Source organism: Pseudonaja textilis, chromosome 18 (genome assembly GCF_049901715.1).
Source record: "Pseudonaja textilis isolate UNSWEBS1 chromosome 18, rPseTex1.2, whole genome shotgun sequence".
Lineage (NCBI taxonomy): Eukaryota > Metazoa > Chordata > Lepidosauria > Squamata > Elapidae > Pseudonaja > Pseudonaja textilis.
Window position 1 is genome coordinate 3,726,441 of NC_142007.1, and position 22,934 is coordinate 3,749,374.

At 46.7% G+C, this 22,934-nt stretch overlaps 1 protein-coding gene across 1 annotated transcript in view; it reads right to left on the minus strand.

Moving 5' to 3' along the window:
* Window positions 1–1,086: 1,086 nt before the first annotated feature.
* TTLL10 (tubulin tyrosine ligase like 10) overlaps window positions 1,087–22,934 on the minus strand; it is a 98,772-nt gene continuing 76,924 nt past the window's right edge. Inside the window, exons 6-17 of the mRNA XM_087914905.1 lie at window positions 18,391–18,564; window positions 15,920–16,009; window positions 14,854–15,022; window positions 14,154–14,272; window positions 13,285–13,399; window positions 11,196–11,281; window positions 10,333–10,504; window positions 8,630–8,801; window positions 7,031–7,171; window positions 5,931–6,047; window positions 4,887–4,980; window positions 1,087–4,059 (exon numbers count right to left, since the gene is read on the minus strand). Of these exons, the coding sequence (XP_087771031.1) occupies window positions 3,212–4,059; window positions 4,887–4,980; window positions 5,931–6,047; window positions 7,031–7,171; window positions 8,630–8,801; window positions 10,333–10,504; window positions 11,196–11,281; window positions 13,285–13,399; window positions 14,154–14,272; window positions 14,854–15,022; window positions 15,920–16,009; window positions 18,391–18,564 (2,297 nt within the window). The 3' untranslated portion in view covers window positions 1,087–3,211. The remainder of the gene's footprint in view (window positions 4,060–4,886; window positions 4,981–5,930; window positions 6,048–7,030; window positions 7,172–8,629; window positions 8,802–10,332; window positions 10,505–11,195; window positions 11,282–13,284; window positions 13,400–14,153; window positions 14,273–14,853; window positions 15,023–15,919; window positions 16,010–18,390; window positions 18,565–22,934) is intronic.

Below are 22,934 nucleotides of genomic sequence, written 5' to 3' on the forward strand. Positions count from 1 at the left end.
GTCCCCACGCTGCAAACCGAGAGATAGTTTGAAGGAAGATCAGGGAAGGCCTACCTTTAATGTTGATCTCTGAGGCTATTTCCAGTTTCCAGGATTCTGCAACCTTATTTGCTCCGTTGTGAGCTTCCATATCGGGCTTTGCATCGTTTCTTCCCTCAACTGGCTTACAGAGGCAGGGCCTCCCTTCGGTAGACGTTCCACAACTTCTAGCCTCAGACACGGTGGCTGGCCTTTCAGAGAATTAGCTCTGCCACATCTGAAGGGCTTGGGTTTGTCCACATGTTGCATGCTACCCAGTCCAGATGTTGGAGCGAATTGCAGCCCAGTAACTTTGGAAGACATTAAGGTCGAGGTGGTTATAACGGCGACTGCTGAAGATGCTACAGTTGAAGCTTCAACATCCTAGATTAGCTATGGAGTCCTGGGCAAACTTCAGGTTGACTCTGAGTGTTCCTTGCATTTTCATGACTGGGATTCAGAAGGTAGATCCCGCCAGCGATCTCCTTCTATATATTTTTGATGTGTTTCTCTCTTACAGAATCCAAATCCATTTATCCTCCAGACCTGCTAAGAACTCAACTGGACCCAGAAGATACCTTCAGCTGCCAGTTCCCAGAGGAAAAACGTGGGGAGAAGGTACTACGAGATAACTTCTCATTGGGCATCAGTGGTCCACTGAAAGCTCAGGCTAGTTGGCAAATGAGCGCAGGCGCCCAAGTATCACAGCTTACCTCTCTGGGACGTAAATCTCTTCTCCAGATTCGGGTGATGGGTGAAAACGAACGGTTGGCTTTTAAGAAGCTTAAGGAGGTCTCTGTGGACATTTTGGCCCCGTAGAGAAAATTATACGCCTGAGTCACAAGTGAGCCCCATTCCTGTCCTTGTTTTCAGAGATGAGAACATTGAATTTTTCTGTTTCAGAGTAGATCTGCTAATTGAGGATTTGAATAAACAAAACAAAACATCGATCTCCTGACTTGAGGCCAGAGTTGGAGTCACAGAATAGGGTAGATCTCAAGAAGAATCTGATGTGTTGAAGGCTAAATTAAAATGGTGTCTGGATTTTATTCTTCCCCCCCCCCACCCCCCCAACCTGGATTGTCTCACCGTTTTACCAGATAATATGTTCCCACAAAACCGTCTCCCTGTGCAATTTTCAACAGCACGAATATTTCACGTCCCAGTTTTATTTCTAACAAAGTTAAACAAGTCAGCTTGGAAGTCCCTGAAAGATGAATCAACCAGCTTTCCTAAACACATTTTTTTTGTTTTGCTCCAACACATTTCTTGAAATGGGTTGCATTTTCATACACACACACACACACACACACAAACACCCCTTCCGTGTTGGCCTGTTTTTTTTTTTGCTTTCAAACGTGGTCGCCCTGCCCCAAAGGAAATGCTAATTTCTGAAGCTTTGCAGAGCTACCCTTGGGACGAAGTAAGAGCCTCCTTGTCAAATAAACAGTAAAAAATGTTAAAAAAGGAGTGTGGAGCTTTGATTTTTTGTTTGTGTGCCTCCTTTACAAAACCAGACAGACTTTGATTCCTGAAGTCTTGTTTTGCTCTCCTTTGGGGTGGTGAAGCTACAAACAGGGAGATTTGTAGAGGCAAATTGTTCCTTTTCTGAATGTCTTAGCTTTGCAGGAGAAGGGCGGCCTTCTAGGAATAAAGAGCCTAATTTGCACCAATCCCAAATCCTTCAGGATTTAGCATTGCAAAGAGTTCCTTGGTGTTTTGGGTGTTTATTAAAATCACTGCACCCAATGGGTTATTGTCATGGGTGTAATAAAATTTAGGAGAGATGGACTCACAAGGATGAAGGAGGAAGGCAGTTCAAGGTTTTTAACCTCTTGATGACCGCAGCTGCTTACTTCGTCCCTCATGGATGATGTATAGAGAGATTTCTAAAGGTGATTGCGTGAGCTAGAATAACCACATACATTCTTTAGCGGGAGGCGAAATCTCACGGAAAGCTCATTTTCCCACGCGGGAGTTGGGAATCTTGGTTGCCTTCACGCAACTCTTTGCAAACTGGAACCTGCGGCTGGATTTGCAAAATCAGATTCCACACAGGGGCGGGGAAAAGGTGGAGAGGCCAGGAAGATGGTGCCACCAATCATGATCCTGCAAGGATTGGGAAGGAGGGCTGGAATCGCCAGTTGTGTGAACTGCCGCGAGTCTCTCAAGTTACGTCTGCCTGGGCATCCCGGAATAGTACCTAGCACATAGGGAGCATGCTGGGAGCAGGCCGAACCCTGGATAAAGCACCGGGAAGGGTGCCCAACCTCTGTCCCAACACTGCAGGGCAGGCTGTAGCCTTTTGGAAGCTGGCCTGCAAGATCTTTTTTGGTGGTGTTGGTGGTGCGGGAGCTGAGGATGAGGCAGAAAAAGAGAAGCCAACTCCTAGGTGGCACAGGAAGGAAACGGCCAATAATTAGAAGACAGTTTGTTCTGTTGGTGGCTCGTCCCACAGACTGGTCTTTCAACCCACTTCATGAAGCAGATGGTTGTAGCCATTGCCAAAAGGCCTACTGAAATAAACTGGATTCTGGGCATTTTGACTCCAGTTTAGGATACAGTCTATTATTATTATTATTATTATTATGGGCTGTATATTATTCATCCATAATGGTCTCCAGTATGTGACGTGATTTCCCCATAATGCATCATCACCTACCAAAAGACCTCAGTCTGGTATCTTTGGAATGTCTCATATCCAGAACTGGAGAATTGGACTGGAGAGAGATCATCGTCCAAAATCAAATCTTTGAAGCCACCCATTATTTTGGTCTTCCTTGGGAGGATGGGAATTGTTAATCGAGCCCATTTGTGTGGCCGTAAGTCTTGGGGTGGGGGAGGGGTGTGTGAAAAAAATAAGGGGCTAAGTGGGGGAGGGGTAGAAAAGCAGAACCCAGAAACCTCTCCGAGGCTCAACGGATTAAAAAAAAAAAAATTAGCTATTGGCTTTTAGCAAATACAGTATTTCTCCCTGTGGTTTTTTTTCTGAGAAATGTTTTAAGAGGCCCGGATAAAAATAAAAATAAAAGACGCCGTGCCCACCCACCAGACCTTGCCAAGAAAAATGCTGGAACACATCAGAAAGAAAGGTATTTTCTCTGGCCTTCTTTTCCTTCCCGATTTTGTTCTTTATAAGAAAAAGAGAACGAGGACTTTGGGGAAACAACACCAGCAGCGGTCCGGCGTTTTTTTAAGAGCCCCGGTGGGAGGTTTTTTTCTCCTCTGCGAGCGATTCCCGGCAACTGTGGCTGCTGGCTAGGACCCTGGTCTTGCTCTCGGCCGCGGCCGGCCTCTTGACGCTCACCACGAGTGGGGAGAAGGACTTGGGGAAGTCCGGGAGGAGCAGGCCGCTGGGCGGCAAGTCGGACTGTAGATGGAGGGAGACCATCTGGGAGCTGGTCAAAGGGTTCTCGGCGTCGCTGTGGTCGCTGGCCGGAGGCAGCTTGGTCCCAAAGGTTTGCTGGAACCAGGTGGTGTAGGACTTATCTTTGGCATTCCCGCGGGAGAGGTTGAGGGCCTTGGCCTGCTCCTCGGGGCCCTCGGCTTTATCCGGGGCGGCCGGAACGGGTTTGATGATGTACTGGTTGCCGCTGGTGCAGACCTGATGTCCCCGGAGGATGGCTTTGACGGAAGGGCAGCAGGTCAGGCTGGGGACGATGGAAATCTGGATCTGAGGCATGGGGAGGGGATCTCGCCGGGCGCCTTTGCTGGGGGGCGCAGCCAGCCCTTCGGGAGCGCCAGAGGGCTCCCCCACGCTGTCTCCCTTGCTATCCGCCTTTGGCAGCTTCTCGGGGATTTTGGCGGGCGGCTGTTTGTCCAGCGGAGGGCTGGGCAGGCCGGGGCTGCTGCTCCTGGCGGCTTTCTCCAGGCTGGCCCGGGGGATCTTGAGAGAACAGAGGGACGTCTTGCTTTTGGCTGGCTGGGGGAGCCCGTTGTTGGACGCCGTCCCATTGTAGAGGAGGCCAAAATGGCAGAGGGAGTCCAGAGGGAGGATGCTCTGGTTTTTCTGAGCCTTGGTGAAGATCTCGAGGGTCAGATCTGAAAGCGGAGAGGAAATCAAGAGGGGTGTGTGTGTGTGTTGGTCAGGACTGAACCTCTGCTTTGCTTCTTTCACACCGAATGCTTTTCAACTTGCCAAGGGAGGGGAGGGAAAAGGGATGTGGAGAATGTAGGCAGAGATCCTGCTCAAGAAAGAGGGGGACGGTTTGCACGACAAAAGGCCCTCTCATCATGGGGAATTTTAGAATAGAATAACAAGAGTTGGAAGGGACCTTGGAGGTCTTCTAGTCCAACCCCCTGTTTAGGGAGGAAACCCTACACCACTTCAGACAAATGGTTATCCAATCTCTTGTTTAAAACTTCCAGCGTCGGAGCATTTACAACTTCTGGAGGCAAGTTGTCCCTCTGATTAATTGCTCCAACTGTTAGGAAATTCCTCCTTAGCTCTAGGTTGCTTCTCTCCTTAGTTAGTTTCCATCCGTTGCTTCTTGTCCTGCCTTCTCAGGTGCTTTGGAGAATAGCTTGACTCCCTCTTCTTTGGGGCAGCCCCTGAGATGTTGGAAGACTGCTATCCTGTCTCCCCTGGTCCTTCTCTTCACTAGACTAGTCATAACCAGTTCCCGCAATCGTTCTTCGTATGGGTTTAGCCTCCAGTCCCCTAATCCTCTTCTCTGCACTCTTTCTAGAGTCTCCACATCCTTTTTCCATCGTGGCGACCAAAACTGAATGCGGGTTTGATCAACCAGGGGTGGGGGAGAAGGAGAAAGGATTGTTTTTAACAGGGCAAGCGTTGGGTGCAGGAAACCAGAGCTGGTTTCGATTCTTCAGCACCAACATGGCATATCCAATAAAGTTCGGCAACTTACCCAGCGTCTCGTTCACCACCGTGGGAATCACGGTCCTCAACGCCGTGCAGTTGCTGTGCAATGCAGGGTTGGCGTTCATTTCCAAGAGCCACACCTGTGAACGTAAATACTAGTTATGTCTATAGGGAGATTCTCAGTTGTCCAAGTCACGGTTGTCCCAAAAGGGCTTTTTTCTTTTTTCTTTTCCCCAAGAGTTAATTGGACTTCCTGGTTTTTCTTTGAAGACGTTTTGCTTCTCATCCAAGGAGCCTCTTCAGCTCTGACTGAAGGGTGGGGAAACCCTGACCATCCAGTCAGAACTGAAGAAGCTTCTCGGATGAGAAGCAAAACATTGTCAAAACAATGACGACAAAAACCCAGAAACTCCAGTTGCCCCCCGAAAAAAATCCCCTTTGGGTGACACTGGTTAAATTGAGGCCTACAATACCCTGAAAATATTTTGTGTTGTTTTTTTTTTTGCCACTGGGTGACGCTGGAATTCCACTCCAATTTCTGCTAAGTTTTTGTTTCTTTGGCTAGCAAGAGGTAAGTGGGAAGGGGAAAAAAATTAAGGGAGATGATGATCTTTGCAGAAACAGGTGGTGCCTTTGGGAAACCCCCATCCTTCGCCCCCGAAATGTCCCCATAGGGCCAACTTAAGCTGATAACAGAATGGACGTATTTTCCTGGATTTCCACCACACACAAGACAAAAGGCGCAAACCAGGCTGGATGGATGCAAAGCAAGCAGGCACCCCTACCCACGATTGTGTAATGAGTTTGCAACTCGGCGAAAATGAAACGGTGCTTTTTCATCGGTGGCAATTAATCCAGAATAACAAGGAGATCTACGATTACTAATAGATCTTGGGGAAAAAAAAGAGGACCGTAAAAGAGACAGATTGACTCTCCGGGGAGTTTGCAAAGCGATTAATTAACCACAGGGGAGATAAAATCTAGCTTATGCAGTTCACTTTTATATGTTTGAAGATGTAGAGAAATTGTCAGGGATGGGAGCTGGGGGGGCGAGGGGGGATCTTTCCTTCCCCAAATTGCAGGTGGGTACCTTAAAATCTTCATCGATTAGGAAGTCACAGCCGATGAGATCAAAGAAACCCAGTTTGCACTCCAGCTTGGACTTGACGGAGAGAAAACACTGTAACATGATTTCTTTCATTCTCTTCTGCAAAGCACAGGAGACAAATATTGGAGGGGGGGTGGTGCCCCTCAAAAATAGAGCCTCCCTTTTTGAAGAAAATATATTACCCAAGACTTCTTTTCCGGAGAATACATTTGCTAAAGGTAAGGGGTGAAAAAAAAACCCCAAACCCAAACCCAAACTGCAAGATATAGAGCAGTTATAAGATTTTTTCCAACTTGGCAACTTTAGGATGTGTGCACGTCAACTCCCAGAATTCCCCAGCCAGCGTGAAAACCCCCATGTCCTACATTTTGCCAAATTGGAGAAATATTTCTCTAAAACTGTCTGTTCCATTGATTTTTTTTCCACCCACCCACCCACTCCTGGGAAACGTTCATAGAGTCGGGATGAAATACGGATTTCAATATCCTCCACAAATAAAATGGTAAGAATAATCCTGGCTCACTTTGTAATTTTAGAGTTATACCCATTTTCTCAGGAAAAATCTGGGAGTGATTTTCTGTGGGGGGTTTTTCGGCCTTCACAATCTAGTTCAGAGGTCTCCAAACTTGGCAACTTTAAGACTTGTGGACTTCAATTCCCAGAATTCTCCAGCCAGCATAGCTGGGAGTTGAAGTCCACAAGTCTTGAAGTTGCCAAGTTTGGAGACCTCTGAACTAGTTTACAGATCTGGTCTTTTCTGGTGGTCTCCTTTTCAAGTATGGGATTCTCAGATTCTTAGGCCAGACAAGTTCGGCCTGAGGCTATCTTCTGTTGACACTCTCAGAAAATAATCATTTCTAGATCTTCTATTTAGTCTGGTTTCCCTCCTAACTCTACCCAGCTACCTAAACTAAGTTAATCCCATTCCCATTAGGCGTTCTAGGAGAGAACGGATGCACCTGCCTTTTTCCTCTTCCTTCCCCAGCCACCTTTCCTTGTGTGCTATGCCTCCCTCGCCACTGACCTTAACAAGCAGCCCAAGGGAAAAAGTAAGGATGGATTTAATCAACAAAAAAACTTACGGTAAAGCTGTTGAAGACCCAATCTCTGGGGAGCCCCTTGGCTTGTCTGAACTTCTCGTTGACGTAGTTGTTGAAGCGCTCCATCAGCCATACCGTCTCCTCCTTGACGTGGGAGTAGATGGGGCTCTTCTTTTGCACGTACTGAAAGTTGAGCGAGGGAGAAATTAAAATAAAAATAAAAATTGTGGCTCGGATAGGTGACTGCTCAGGTCAAGCCTCAAGGCCGAATTGACTCTGGGTTTTCCCCTTTTCTGCTATCCATTCATTTGTCTATATGGCACAAGCATCGCCGGCTTTAAAAAAAGATGTTTTCCTTTTTTTTCTCCTGTTTTGCCTCTGTTCCTTGATTCCAGTTGGAGGATGCACAACCACAGCAAAGAAAGAGGGTTGCATTTACTTTGGGTCTCTGCCTGGACACTTGCTAAAATTACACGAATTTCAAATGCTCTGGGTTGTGTTTTTTTTTTTTTTTTTTGAGGCTTCCCAGGGAGAGTTTGACTAACAGGCAGGCTAGAAACCAAGGGATGATAAGCCGGGGGAAGTTGATTGAAAAATCTCAGCTCTTGCAAAAAGAAAAAAAGAAAAGACAGAGAGAGAGAGAGAGAAAGAGATTGAGAGATGGGGGAAGAGATAGATAGATAGATAGATAGATAGATAGATAGATAGATAGATAGATAGATAGATAGATAGATAGAGAGACAGGGAGAGGGAGAGGGAGATATTTAAACAGGGAGACTTCTTCAACTAGCTGCATTTAATCTTATTAACTATTTAACTTCTTAATTGAGGCCAAATTTAGTATTTTCCCCTCTTGCTTAGACTGCTTTGCTAAATTCCGCAGAGGACAAAAAGCAGAAGCTAAAAAAAACCCCCCCAAAACCCAGCACTTTGCTTTCCAAATCCATTTCCACTTCCCTGGGCAAAGCATTCAGCCTCTGAGAAGAGAAGCCAGATCCAATTGCAGGGAAAGAGAAAAGGGATGGAGGGAGAGGAATAGGGAGTTTGTCAGCCGCTTGGGCAAGATTTCAAACCCTGCTGGATTCCAGGAGATAAACTTGGTCTCTGGGGAATTTTAAAAAAAGAAACAAATAAAAAAGACAAAATAAAACCCAGCAGAACATCTTTTTTGGGGGCAGGGAGCCAGGAGTCTTTGCGGAGCATCCGGTGCCAACGGCTGTCTTTAACGCAGAGCCAAACAACAAGCCGTCTGAATTGGGCAACACAAAGGCAATAGCTTGGTCACTGCAACAGGTGCCCAGAGACAATGCCTAGTGGGCAGAGCTGAAGGAAACCACACCTGCTCCAGATGGCTCTGTTTGCCAGTGATGTCTCTTTTTTTTTGATCTGGTGTCTCTTTTTTTGATCTGGCACCTGGCCCCTTCAGGAAAAATAGTCTAAAGCAGATATATACCTAATCATTCATATTATTACAGCTGCAAGATTATTCATTGCCCAAACATGGAAGTTAAAAGGAATACCAAACAATGAAGCAATAATAGGAAAAAAAAAAATTTTTCTATTTTTTTCCTATTCCTATGTTCTCTTCTGTTACGTTCTAAAATGGTGAGATTCCGTGGTTGGGTCCAAGGCAATTCCCACCTGGTTGGTCAGGTGAGAAGTGAGATCATTGGATTTGGGGTCGTAGTTGAGGCAGGTGAGGCGGACGTAACCGTGGCCGAAAAAGACCATGTACGGCATGGTGCAGGCGATCAACAGGTAAGAGCGGACGTCAAATTTTTTCCCCTCCAGCAGCAGCGGACGGTCGATGTACCTGAGGCGAAGGAAGGGCAGGTGAGCTGGCCGAAAACAAAACGGTTGTTTCTAAGTCACCTGGACACTTAACTCCCTGGATTGTGCAGGACTACAACCCCCATGGGGCTGTTCTTGGTGCCAGGTGCCCACCAGTTGGGTTCAGGGTCCCCGTGCTGTTTTTCCACAAGGTGCAATTTCTTTTTTTCCACAGCAGCGATGCCAAAGGATTTGTGGTATTATTATTATTATTATTATTATTATTATTATTATTATTATTATTATTATTATTATTTGTTCTCCCTTTCTCCAATGCAACCCTGGCTCTCCTTTCCAAAGGCTATAATTAACCACTAAAAAGGGTTTTCTCTGGAATCTAAAATAGCTCCTGCATCCAAAAGGGTTTGAGGCAGCTGCTGCTGCTGCTGCTGCTACGTTCAATTCACACAACGCAGCCCGTCGGCCTCTTTGAAGCCCTCCACAACTTCCAAGATGGAAATTATCTTTCAATTATCTCCTGCTTTTCTCTCCCTACTTTTCCTAGTCAACGTCAGTAATACTACTATTAAATTTGCAGGTGATACAATACTGATGGGACTCATCTCTTGGGGGGTGTGGGTGGGGGGGATGAGTCTGCTTATCGAGACGGACTGGGTGCTTTCGTGGTATGGAGAAAATAACTTGGTCCTCAACACCAATAAGACCAAGGAGCTTATAATGGACAGAACAGATCAGACATCCAGCCCTGGCTTATCAATGGAGGCCGAGGGGAGCAAGGGGCCAGTTTTAAGTTTCTGGGTGTTCCCCTAAAAGAGGACCTGACTGGGGTGCCCACATTGCAGCCCTGGTCAAAAGGGCCCAGCAGAGATGATACTACCTGAGACTGAATGAAAAACTGCTGGCGACCTTCTACCACTGCACCATAGAGAGTATTTTAATTTACTGCACACCTGTGTCTGGTTTGCTAATTGCACAGTGGCAGATAGGAAAGCACTCCAGAGGGTTTAACGTCATTGCCCAGAGGATCATGGGTTGCCCTCTCCCCTCTTTGGAAGAGCTTTATAGTTCCTGCTGCCTCAAGAAAGTTCAAAACATCCTTAAAGATCCATCTCATCCTGGGGACCCTTTTTTTAAACTATTACCATCTGGCAGGCGGTACAGGACAATAGAAACAAGGACAAATAGGCTGAAAAACAGCTTCTATCCCAGGGGCAGGAGCTCTGTTGAATTCTAGTGCAATATTAATGCAGTATCGGGGTTTTCAATTCAATTGTTTTCTTTTCATAGTTTTCTTACGTGCGATGTACACTGAAGATGGCACTTAGTTTCATTGTAGGAGGTGCAATGACAATACAGTAAAACTAAATAAAGGCTCAGCCCATGGGCCTCATTCGGTGACGTCTTTCCCCACCGATGGGCTGGGCTGCCTCAGGAGACGGCCCTGCTGTGTCTCTTGCCTGAATTCCCCCCCAACTCTGGGCCGAGAAGGGCTCCGACGTCGCTCACCAGCCGGGAGCTGGATAGCTGGGCGGGCTACGTGGAGGATGCTCTACCTTTGGACGATTCGTGCCTGAGGCAGTTTGTAAGGGAGCTTCTTATACGTTGGCTCGTCCTCCATGCTTTGGAGTTTGGCTTGCAAGGTTCGGACCTCGGCTTGGCTTTTCAGGAGGAAGATGCCTCGGCCTTGGTTGGAGCTGGTGGGCTTGCAGATCCAAATGTGAGGCTCTGCGGAGAAGGAGGAAGCGGCTTAAGTTGCTAGTCCCTGGGGTTTAGAGCCCGAGAAGCTGGCAGGATCACGCTGGGGGGAAAAGGCAGCCGCCCAGCCTTGTAAGAGAACAATGAGGTTGCTCTTTGGATGTCAAATTCGGCATGGGAAGACCCAGCTTTGTACAAAGGCCACCCAGGGGTGGTCAAAAAAGTCAAGATGGCAGAGACAACCACACCACTGAAGTCCTGGCATGAGTCAAAGGAGGTCACTCAGAACAGCGCCTGAATTTTTGATTGCGCGACCGTGGGGATGCTGCAACGGGTGTTAAATGAGAAATGTCTCTTTTTTCAGGGCAGTTGTACTTTGGACGGTCATTAAGCGAACCGCTGTAAGTCGAAGGCTACCTGTATTTTCTTTCCACCTGTTATTTCGTCTTCTTGTAACAAGAGAGGTTGGGGAGCAAAGCAGGACTACCTGTGCCTTTCCACCCGTGACGAATGCCTGTGACATCCCAGGAATCACGACATCATCAAGCAAATGACATCACCATGTAGGTGATGTCACTCCCTTGACTTGGCCCCTCCCTCTGGGCCACATTTGAATAACAAAATCCCAACCCGCTCCTGCCTTTGCTTGCAGAACCCACTGTTTGAGATAGAGTAATGATCTTGGAAAGGGAGACAGAAGAACCACTGCTTTGGTGTTCACCTTTGTAGATTTCAAAGAAGATTTCTCTCTCGTCTTTGGTGTCCAGGCGAAAAGTCTCGGGGAAAAAATCTTCCATTTTTAACAATCTGCAAGAAAGGGAGAGTGGGGTGAAAAAATTGAATAATAATAAGCTCACACACAGACATGCTTTAAAGAATTTATAGCAATAGAATAGAATAGAATAGAATAGAATAGAATAGAATAGAATAGAATAGTTGGAAGGGACTTTGGAGGTCTTCTAGTCCAACCCCCTGCTTAGGCAGGAAACCTTACACCACTCCAAACAAATGGTTATCCAACATCTTTTTAAAAACTTCCAGTGTTGGAGCATTCACAGCTTCTGGAGACAAATTATTCCACTGATTAATTGTTCTAACTGTCAGGAAATTCCTCCTTAGTTCTAAAGTCACTTCTCTCCTTGGTTAGTTTCCACCCGTTGCTTCTTGTCCTGCCTTCTGGTACTTTGGAGAATAGCTTGACTCCCTCTTCTTTGGGGCAGCCCCGGAGATATTGGGACACTGCTATCCTGTCACCCCCTAGTCCTTCTTTTCATCAAGACTAGACGTATCCAGTTCCAGCAACCAGCCTCCAGTCCCCTAAACAATCTTGCCAGAGAGGCCAGCCATCATTTCTGTCATGTGCACTCGGGATACCCGTGCCTCCTTCATATGGACTAACATTCTTTCTCAATCTAATTTTGGCTTGCGAGAGACAGCTTGGTGTTTTCGGCTGAGAACCGCATATCAGCTCAGCTCAGCAAGCCCCCAAATGGCTCATTCACAGTTTAGAAAGGGAAGAAGGTGGTTGTTTACCTTTTGAAGTACAGTGTTGATTAAAAAAACAACAACAGAATAACAAGAGTTGGGGGTCCTCTGGTCTGCCCTCTGCTCGAGCAAGAGACTATAGCATCCCAGACAAATGGTTATCCAACCTCTTTTTAAAAAACCTCTGGTGATGAAGCACCTACTTCTGAAGGCCAGTCGTTAATTGTTCCGCGAGGAAATTTCTCCTTAATTCTAGATCGCTTCCTTCCTTGATTATTTCCCATCCATTGCTGGGGGACATAATTTCAATATAATGTTTAGGACATAATTGGACATAATTTCAATAGTGTTTCGCCCTTCGTTAGGAATCTTGTTCATTCTCGGCGTGTGGATTATTGAGTTTTAAATTGTTATGTTATTTTATGACACTGTCAATAGCAGCCATGCCAATACATCACCGGCTCTCGGACGTTAAGAGAACAGGCACAGAACTTGAAAGAAGTTTTTCAAACTTTCCTGTTTGGCTTCATGGATGATGGTGTCCTTGGCCGTTCAAAAATAATGCAAATTTTCAATTCTAGCCTACGTCTCCGGGTGGTCTCCCATTCGAATTTTAACTAAGCCAAGCCTCAATTTACAAGCACAATTGAGCCTAAAATTTCTGTTGCTAAGTGAGTTTTGCCCCATGTTGCAACCTTTCTTGCAACACGAATGAATCATTGCAGTTGTTAAGGTCATAACCTGGATGTTAAGGGACTTTGGTTTTTGGAATGTTGCGAAAGGGAATTGTGTGGCCTCTGCCAACCGTCATAAACAGGAGTCAGTTGCCAAGCTCCTGAATTTTGGGCTCAATTGTGGTTGTAAGTCGAAGACCACCTGTATGAAACGTTGGTGAGCCACTGTCCCTGTTGGGAGGAGGCATCAAATAGGGAATTAGCCTGGACTCCTCACATAGACATTAGAGGGCGAGGTCTGGCCTTTGAGCCTTATCTGGATGAATCTGCCATTCTGCAAAGATTCCTGTAATATAGACACAGAACAATAAAGCGCAGAGTTTGAACTCTACGCATGTGGATCTGGTTGTGTATGCCTAACACTGAAGGGATTTTTTTTCCAGCTGAATATTGTGCTATCTCCTTTGTGTCAGCACATGGTGAGTTTTCTGTCCATTTTGGAAAATCTAACACACACACACACACCCGACCTTTGAGCTTCAAGAACTCTGCGATGAATGATGGCCGTCCTTGGGCTTCACGGGAGAAAACCAGCCGTGAAGCTTTCTTTTCAAGAGATACCCGAAAGGTTGAGAGAGTGAAGGGGCTCACTTGGCTGTCTGGCCGACCTTCTTCATCACCCGCTCATATTCCCGGAGGTTCATCAACAGGTTGATCTTTGTCGTCAGGATCTTGTTGTTTGGGATCTGGTAGAGAAGCTGCTCTCCTGAATGGGCAGAAGAAGACAGCAAAGAGAAACCAAAGGCTCGGGCAGCAGAGGAGATAAAGAAGGCATTCTAGGCCTGGCTTTAACGACCGGTTATGACGGACTGATGTGCTTCGAACTAAAAAGGTGACCTAGTTGGGTAATGAACGCCTGGGAGGAACACCGCTCAGCTCAGAGAGCCCCAAGGGCCTCCTCCACCTCCATTCCTCAAACCCCACTCCATTCAAGCCCTGATGATGTTACCTAGTTTGGTAATGAAATGTCTGCAAGAAAACAATCAAGGATGCCCCAATCCTCCACCCTGAAAACCTCACTCTCCCTTCCAGTACTGATGACGTTACATAGTTGGGTTAGGAAACGCCCGCACGAAAGCAACCAAGCTCAGAGAGCACCAAGGATCTCACAGTCCTCCTCCTCCACCTCATCTCCACAAACCCCACTCCCTTCTGGCACTGATCAGGTCACCTAGTTGGGTCATGAAATGTCTTGAAAGGAAACAGCCAAGCTCAAAGACACCAAGGACCCCAGCAATCCTCCCCACTCCCTTCTAGGCCTGATGATGTTACCTAGTTTGGTAATGAAATGTCTGCAACAAAACCCCCAAGCTCAGAGAATACTAAGGACCCCGCAGTTCAACTCTGAGCTACAAATATATATTTTTTTTTCTATCGGAACTCTGGCTCCTTGACCTCTAAAAATCCTGAATCTGCCATTGTTTCTTCCAGCTTCTCTTGACCGGTAACCTGCCCCATACCTTCTCGGAAGTTGCAATAGGTGTCCCGAAACTTGGTCTCGCACCATTTCAAGATGTAGTCTTCCCTTCGGTTGTCATGAATCCTTTGCCACCCTTTACTTTTGCAGTAATTACTCAGGCTGTGGGAGAGAAACCAGGAGGCCTTGTGGCGAGAGACGAAAAGATAATCCTCTAGAAATGCAGGCAGTCCTCAAACTTATGACCACAACAGAGCCCGCCCCCCTTTTTTTTCCCCATGGCTAAGCATTTCGCAGCCCTTTTTGCCGCCTTCCTTAAAGCGAATCGCTGCGGCTGTTGAGTGAATCCTGCCGTTGTTAAGCGAGTCGGGCTTTTCCCATTGTCTTCGCTTGTCGGAAGCCGGCAGGGAAGGTTGCAAAAAGCCCAAATTTAGATCACGTGATGTAAAATTTTAAATTGTGTTGCAGCACGAGGATGCTGCAACCCAATAATAAGTGTGTCAACAGGGGATCAGTCACGTTTTTCTCAGTGCTGTCGTAACTTCTGTCGCTAAACAGGTTGGCTGTAAGCCGAGGACAACCTGTAATAAGCCAGTCGCTCCCCAAACCTTTCTCTTCCTAAGTTCAGGCTCCTACAGCTGAGAGGGCTCCGCAAAGGCCATCTAGTACACCCCCCTCCTTGATGTAGCGTTCCCCACCCCCGACCCCTCAAGGGCTGCGGGTACCAAAGGCTCTCTCCTTACACATCAACCCCATTCGCTCCGCCGATGTAAAAGAACGGCCCCGATCCTGGGCCTTCTTCATTTCTTCTCTCTTCCAGGTGACTCATTCGGAGCGCTGCATTCAGGATGGCTCGGGGCTTCTTGGATCTGAATTCATATGTGAACCTCCCTTCGGCGACTCTGGGAACCCCTGGAAGGGAGAAAGAGGAGGTGTAAACCCTCTTAGGTCCAGCTAGGCCATGGGGAAGGGGGGGCTGGAGAGGGGGTGGTGGGGGAAAGCTAACTCTTTCCCACCCGTTATTCCTTGTCTGGCCTTCGGGTGATTTAGAAAATAGCTTGACAGCCCCTCCCTCAAATCTTGGAAGACGGCTCTCCTGTCTCCCCTGGTCCTTCTCTTCCCTAGACTAGCCAGGCCCAAGTTCCTGCAACCATTCATCGATTGTTTCAGTCTCCAGTCCCCTAATCATCTTTCTTTCTTTCTTTCTTTCTTTCTTTCTTTCTTTCTTTCTTTCTTTCTTTCTTTCTTTCTTTCTTTCTTTCTTTCTTTCTTTCTTTCTTTCTTTCTCTCTCTCGCTCTCTTTCTTTCTTTTTCTTTCTTTCTTTTTTTCCTCCCTCCCTCTCTCCCTCTTTTTCTTTTTAATATAGTGGTGACCAAAACAGCATGTGATATTGTGTGAGTGTGGGAGGCGCAAGGGATTAAGGATCCTTGGATCAAAGGTGTAATAGCGGGAAAGGTACAGCTGGCAGGTATACAATGGAGGACACCACCCCTCTTGCCCCACCCGCTATGCAGCTGAGGGCTAGGCTGTCTCTTATCTGACCGTTCCCTAGGCAGCATCTCTTCCCCAGGCTTCCCAAGGTCATTCTCACATACCATTACATCAACTGCAGCCCACCCTTTCCCCAAATATTAAGTGGGGCCGGCAGCTCAGTAAAGCACTGCTCACCCCTCCCCTGAAACCTGGGGGGGTGGGGGCTCTTTTCCTCCCCAAAGCTAGGTTAGTGCCAGACTGGAGAGATTTTGGAATCTCACTCTCTATCCGAAGCGGGTGGAAGGAGAGGGTGGTGGGAGGCACCAAATTCTTACCGCTTTGCTTGTATGACTTCCACTGCTTCAGGGCCTGGCTTGGAAAAAGAGCTCTGTATTTCTGCCTCCTGTTTTCTACGGCCTTGTGATCTGTGGAAGAGAAGACGATTAGGGTCCCGCCAAGGGTTATCCCTGGGTTGTTGTTTTTTTTGTACGTCGGTCGAAAAGATCAGGGAACCCTAGAACTGGGAATGTCCCAAGAGATCCTCTAGTCCAGGGGTCGCCAACCTTTTGGACCTCAAGAACCACCAAACTCATAATTTTAAATCCCACAGACCAGAGACCCTGGGAAAAAAAATCCCCCCCAAATCTGCAAGAAAATTCTCCACCCTGTTTTCCTACCAATCAATCATTCGTTATTTGGGATCGCAGGATAACATCTCCAGAGAGAGAGAGAGAGAGAGAGAGAGACTTTTGACCTCATGCAAGGAAAACAGCAGAAGCAGCAGAAGTTTTTCTTTCTCTCCCCCCGAGGAAAACCTACTGTTCCAGACAACTTGCTGAACTATCCCAGTGCTCATCCTGGTCGAGGCTGCTAGCTATTGTAGTTCAGTATTGTGTCTGGCTGACCAGCCATTTCAATTAATGCAGCATTTTTTTTCCCCCCAACTCAGCAAATTGAAAGGGTGTGGACTTCAACTCCCAGAATCCCCTAGTCAGCATGCTGGGAGTCAATTCCATGGGTCAGTTCACGATCTCCTGTCTAAATTTCCCACCGTTTTCCCCTTGGCTCTGTATTTTTCAGTCAGCCCAAAGCTTCCTTTTTCTGCCGTGTCTTTTCTCGCCCTGAATATTGAGAAAAATGCTCACTAAACAAAGCGGCAGCTTTGATACGGTTATACGTTCCAATTTGTAGACAGTCATTCCAAGCCTGTTATTTACAGTATTAGCTTTCCCATTATTCTGGGTGGCTTTCTATGCTGCCGTATTTATAATATCGACACAGCAGTACATCAAGTGCAATTATGGTTTAGTTCTCTGTGGGTTTTTGTTCTGAGGGCACAGATACCCGACCAGAAGTTAAAACATGCCCTGCCCTTTGAAATCTAGCCCATCAAGGTGATACGCTTTTCCCCTGAGCTGCTAGATTTCTCTAGCTTTCACATCCTGGCTCGCAAAAAAATCTTATTGGTTGGGGGAAAGCTGGAAATAAGGGAGAGAAGAAGGAATCCTGCTAGAGGTAGTCCTCAATTCACAACTACAATCGTGCCTAAAAAGTATGCCGCTAAGTGAGATAACTGTTAAGTGAGTTTTGCCCCATTTTGAGTTTTCTTGCCATGTTGTTAAATGAATCACCAGCAGTTGTTAAGTTAGTAACACGGTTGTTAAGCAAATCTGCCTTCTCCATTTGACTCTGCTTGGCAGAAGGTTGCAAAAGGGAATCATGTAGCCCTCGGATGCTGCGACCGTCATAAATATGAGTCGGTTGCCAAGCGGCTGGATGTCGATCACGTGACCATGGGGATTCCGCGATGGACGCAAGGGTGAAAAACGACCATAGGTCACTTTTTTCAGGGCCGCTGCAAGTTCGAACGGTCTAAACCAGCAGTTCCCCATTCTTTCCAGCTTTGCAGACCAGTGGGAGGGGCAGAGAGAGGATGATCGCACGCGAGAGGCAGGCAAGCGTGTGTATGTGTGTGTGTGTGTGTGTGTGTGTGAGCCGGATAGGTGTGCCAGCTGCTTGCGTAAATGGAGCTTCATGCGTGCCCGCCTACCACTTCTGCAGCCCTTCTCCAACAAATCAAACATAATCCAAAAGGAACAGAAACCTTTTAATGTTTCTGCAAAATAATTAGCTGTGATAAGCACAAGCCTTGCCAAACTGTGCAAGACTTGCCAAAGGATAACAGACAAGAAATAATTTGCAATACAAGAATCTTCAAATACAAACTCAGGATACTGGAATGTCCACGAGGCTGGAGTTTCAAAATGTCTTTGCCTTCTGCAAAGGTTAGTTTCACAGCTGGCTTTTATCTTCTTGAAGGAGGGGCCATTACCTTGCAGCCTTACTCCCGAGTCACCCGTACTGCTGTAACTGCTCTCTCCTATGAGCAATCCTATGCGCATGCGCACTTGCCACAGGCTCCTCGGGAACCTCCTCATCGCTGCTGCTAGCCCCCACAATCTTTGAAGGCAGCAGCCTACTCCCTAGGGGTCCTGGCCCCTCATCTGAGTCCTCGCTCTCCTCAGCCATCCGCACCTGCTGCCGGCTAACCACAACAACTGGTCCCAAATGGACCACAACCCCTGGTTTAAATGAAGTGTTGTAAGGTGAGGACTATCTGTGCTCTCTTTCGATCTATGGATTCACTCCAGCTTACCCAGTTCCCTTTTTGGAATCTACCCCCAAAACATGCTCGTGTTGTCAGCTCAGATTAACCAGGTTAGTTTACAATCATTCCATTCCTCTTTAGTCTCCCCGTGCCTTCTTTGCTCAAAAAACAAAAACAAAAAAACCCAATCAGCCTCACCTCCTTGCTGATGGGTTGTGCTGCTTTGAATCCTTGGATGACTCGGGCGTTTTTTGGGCAGCTTCGTTGCCCGTTGGGCCTCGTCTGCTTCGTTGTAGTATGGGAACCAACGGAAGCCTAAACGTAGGGCAGCTGCTCTTTCATTGCCATCCAGCGGTCTTTCGCTCATCCATCCTAAAAGCCAAACCATCCTCGATCAGTAACAGGGGGGTGGGGTGGGGTGGGGATCAGATTTTAATCTGGATTTCTCTCCCGATTGCACCCGAGAGAAATCAGCTCGAAAGCAGCATCTATGATGGAGGGAATCTGGAACTGGATTCTAAAATCAACCGGGCGCGTCTGCCTTCTCCATATGGAGAAGTGACCCTTTGAGAAAGGACCGACGCAGACGGATGGATGACAGTTAGAAGACTCCACCATCCGGGTCAAAGGGTGCCTAAAGGTTGAATCCTGGCAACTGGACCAAACGTGGTGAATCGGAGGCGTTGCGTCGCTCCTCCGAGCGACTCCATCAGTCGGAGCAAAGTTAGCTAAAATGCAAGGCATCTTCGGAGTTTGCCATGCCAACTTTAAGTAGTTTTTGAGAAGTGGGATTTGGTATCGTCTGGTCTGCCCTTCCTGAGGGACTTCACAACCGTCCTGAGATAGGGGCTCGTCCCTCGATCGCTAGCCCAGTTGCCCCTCGGCACAACAGGCGCCTGTTGACTGTCACTGCCTAGGCAATTTTGGGATGGACATCCCTCCCAGTGTTAAAAGTTCCTCCTAAGTTTCTCCAAGTCCCCCGTCCCTGGTTTTCTCCCTCATCTGGTTTTTGCACACTCGCCGGGTGTGCCCACAACCTCTTTCCTGCCTAGTTAAGAGAGGGGCACCTGAGAAGCACAGAGGTCTTCGGAGAGTCAAACGGGGCGGGAAGCTAAGGAGTTTCTTCTTGCAGATCCTTGGGTCCCAGCGAGTCGGTGTAGAAACTATTTCCTGCTCTGAAGCCATACTTCTGGAAGATGACTTACTCCCAGGTCACAATAGAGAGGCTGTGATGTCACGTTTTGACACGCTGGTCAGTTGGCCAACAGCTACAGAGCAGGGGCTTGTAGCTCAACAGGTGAAGCGCGAGCTCGGCAGGAGGGAGGCCTTTGATTCAATAGCCAGAACGTCTAAGGCAAATAGGTTTGGGTGGCACCTGTTGTGGTGCCAGTGCAGACGGCAGCGGAATCGGACAGTGGGGAAGAACGGGGACCAGTCTGGGAGTCTGGGGAGGACTCGGACGAGAGTCCTGCGCCCGATGCAGAGATGGGGCCAGGACCATCTGGGAGTTATGTGCTGACTCCGGAGCCCCTGGAGTCTGGCAGCAGCTAGGAAGAGGATCCAGGGGAGCCTGTTCCCAATGCGCGTGTGTGCAGAGCTGCTAGAAGGAGAGAGCAGCTGAAACAGAAGGGGCGACACGGGAGTAAGACTGGGATGTGATTGCCCCTCCCATAAGAGATAACGGACAGGCCAAGATTATGAAACCTTTGCAGGAAGCAAAGTAGTTCGACAGATTCCAAGTCCTCCTTGAAGCTCTGCGTACTGTGGTTGGTTTTTTTCTGGTACTTCGGTTGGTTTCTGTTATAATTAACTGGATAGTTTTGTTTTGGGCAGCATTCCACAGCACCGAAAGGCGAGTGCTTATCTTAGGGAACTGTTTAAGATAAGTTCTGACTGGGAATGAAAGCCATTCCCAGCATTGCAATAAAATAGGCTTTGCTTTTAAAACAAGTTTGTGTTTCATTACGTTTGACGAAGCCTGGGTCAGAACAGCAGCAGGAAAAAAAAAGAAAAAAAGGTCTCCGGATGCTGAATTTGTAAAGTGGAGAAGCAGACGTTTTGCATTGTTTGGCCACCAGTGTAATCTCACAACTGTTTCTTTCCCTTCTGCAGGACTTCAAACTATCGATTTCACTCTTTTTAAGCTTGGAAATGTGGCCTCAGGTGTCAAAAGAAGCAGCCACTTTCGATGTGAGTTTGGCTCACTTTCTAAGATCTCTCTCTCTCTCTCCTCTGAGTCAGCGTTCGGATTCAAAGCCATGGCTTGCACACAGCTTGGCAGGGGCTTTGACCAAATAGTCGCTTTGACGAAGAGAGGCTTTTCGGAAACCAGCATGGCTGCATGGCAGAGATTTGATTTTTTTAAAAAAAGTTGCAGTTTCAAGATCGAATTCAGAGCAGAAGTGTGAGGCCCCTTCAGAGTAGAAGTTGTGGCGTAAATAAAAATTATATTTTTTTCTGGAGTTGTTCTTTCCTCCGTGGACTTGAATGTCAAGAAGGATAAAATATAAGGAAGAGATTGTTGTGGAACTGATGAAGCCTGATTGCAGCCAAGCATCTCCGAAGAGATTTTTAAGAAATCAGCTATAAACTCTGCGGCTATTTAAACATATAAACATGCCACCTTAATCTTATTTAATTTAATATTGCTTCTTTGGTTATTTCAGTGTGCATTTTTAGATTAGTTGAGATTTGGGGAAGCTGGATTTTCCCTCCGTTTGAGAAGGCTAAAAAATGCTTGCTAATTCTGCCCTGCTGAACTCGCCAAGTTCTAGGAAAAGAGAGAAATGCATTTTGTGAGAGGCTGGTGGAAAAGTGGATTTATGATGGAAGACCCCAAATGGAGAAGAAACGTAACTGTCGCAAGATATAAAGATGAGTGTTTAAAATTTTAATGGGCTCCAAAGGGCATCACTGGAGGGTTTTAAGGATAATCGTTCCCTTCTGAAAAAAAGTCAGCCTTTGATTAGTTTATTTTATTTTTTCAAAAGTATTATTTGGGCAGCTGAGTATCTCAGGAGAAGAGGCAAAAAGACACGGAAGGATCGTGGCTGAGAATTTCATTCTTTTCGTTGATTGTTTTCAAGGGCTGGTAGCTTATGGAGTTTGTGTTAGGAAAAAAAACCCCACACACATTGCATTTATTTTATAGGTAATCCTCGACTTGTTGACTGTTCAAAGTTACAACGGCACTGAAAAAAGTGATTTATGGCAGTTTTTCCACACCTAACGTCCATCGCAGTATCCCTATGGTCACGTGATCACAATTCCGATGCTTGCAACCGACTCATATTTATGACGGTCGCAGTTACGATCCCCTTTTGAGACCATCCCTCTATTCAAACATCAGCTTTGCTCCATATGTACACCTGTTTTTGCCATCCCAAATTTATTGTTAGGGCTGTCATGGGACAATTACCAATTGGCAACGCCAGCAAAAAAAAAGAAAAGAAAAAAAAAGCACAGGATATTCTCCTCTCTCTAGCTCATATTTTTATAGCATACAAATATTTGTGTGTTTACCTTCCTCTTCCACTTAATTTGCTCTTATTTTATGCAGCTGAGTTTTGCCCCCAGCCAAATTGCCTGCTAAGGGAGCCAAGGTTTTTATAGGTCTTTCATTTCCCTAATTTCTTCTTTTTATGAGATTCGCCAGGATGAATTCACTTTAACCGCCTGCTTGCAAGAGAGAGGGAATGGGTACCCTCTGTTTGGCTGGCCGTGGAATCAAATACCTTTGGAGTACAGGCAGTCCTTGACTTATGACGACAATTTCTGCTGTTAAGCAAGACATTTGTTAAATGAATTTTCCCCCATTTTATGACCTTTCTTGCCAGTCACTAAGCGAACTGTTGTAAGTTAAGGACTACCTGTAGACCCTCTTCAGGTGAAATGTTTGAGGCTGACCTTAAATTTAATTTTTTTTTAAAAAAAAAATTAACCAGTGGACTAGGTATTTCTACAAATCCGGGCACCTAAGAAAAGTTGATACAAATAAAGAGATATTTGCCTTGTGCTTTCCATGTTTATTGTTCTGAAAATTCCCCAGCAGGACAAATAGTGGCATTCAAAATACCACGTTGATTTACAGAAGTGACGAAGCCAAGAACGGCAGGGAGAAAACTGTTGAGTTTTGCATGAAGTTGGAGGCTAAGGGGAGATTTATTTATTTTTTTTCCACATCCCAGACTGTTTTCAAAGACTAAGACTAAGCACCCGGCAGGATGGTTAAGTGGCTGGCACGACCAGATTGTAAAGGCCTGGAGAGGGGCAGGAGACAATCTCTGTGCACTACTCAGAGGTGCAGGAAGGGGGAAAAATGAAGTAGCCAGGGAGAAACCAGAGTTTGTTGTTTTTCCTATCAGGTCGTCCCAAAGGTGCTTTTTTCTCAAGAGGCAAACTGGACTTTCTGTTTTGTTTTGTTTTCTTTGAAGACGAAGTTTCGCTTCTCATCCAAGATGCTCTTGGATAAGAAAATGAAACATCTTCAAATAATAATAAAAAAACCAGAAAGTCCAGTTGCCTCTTGGGGCAACCATGACTTGGATGATGGCGAATCTCCATGGACTTTCCTACCAGGTGGGTTTTTCTGCAGTTGGACGTGAGAGCCAACGAATTCATTGAACATTAGGTCCCATATTGGGCTGAGCAAGAGGTGGACTACAGCTCCCAGCAGCCCCTCATAAACAGAGGGTACTGTAGATAGGGATGCTGGGAGCCGTAGTTTGGCCACATCTGGAGGC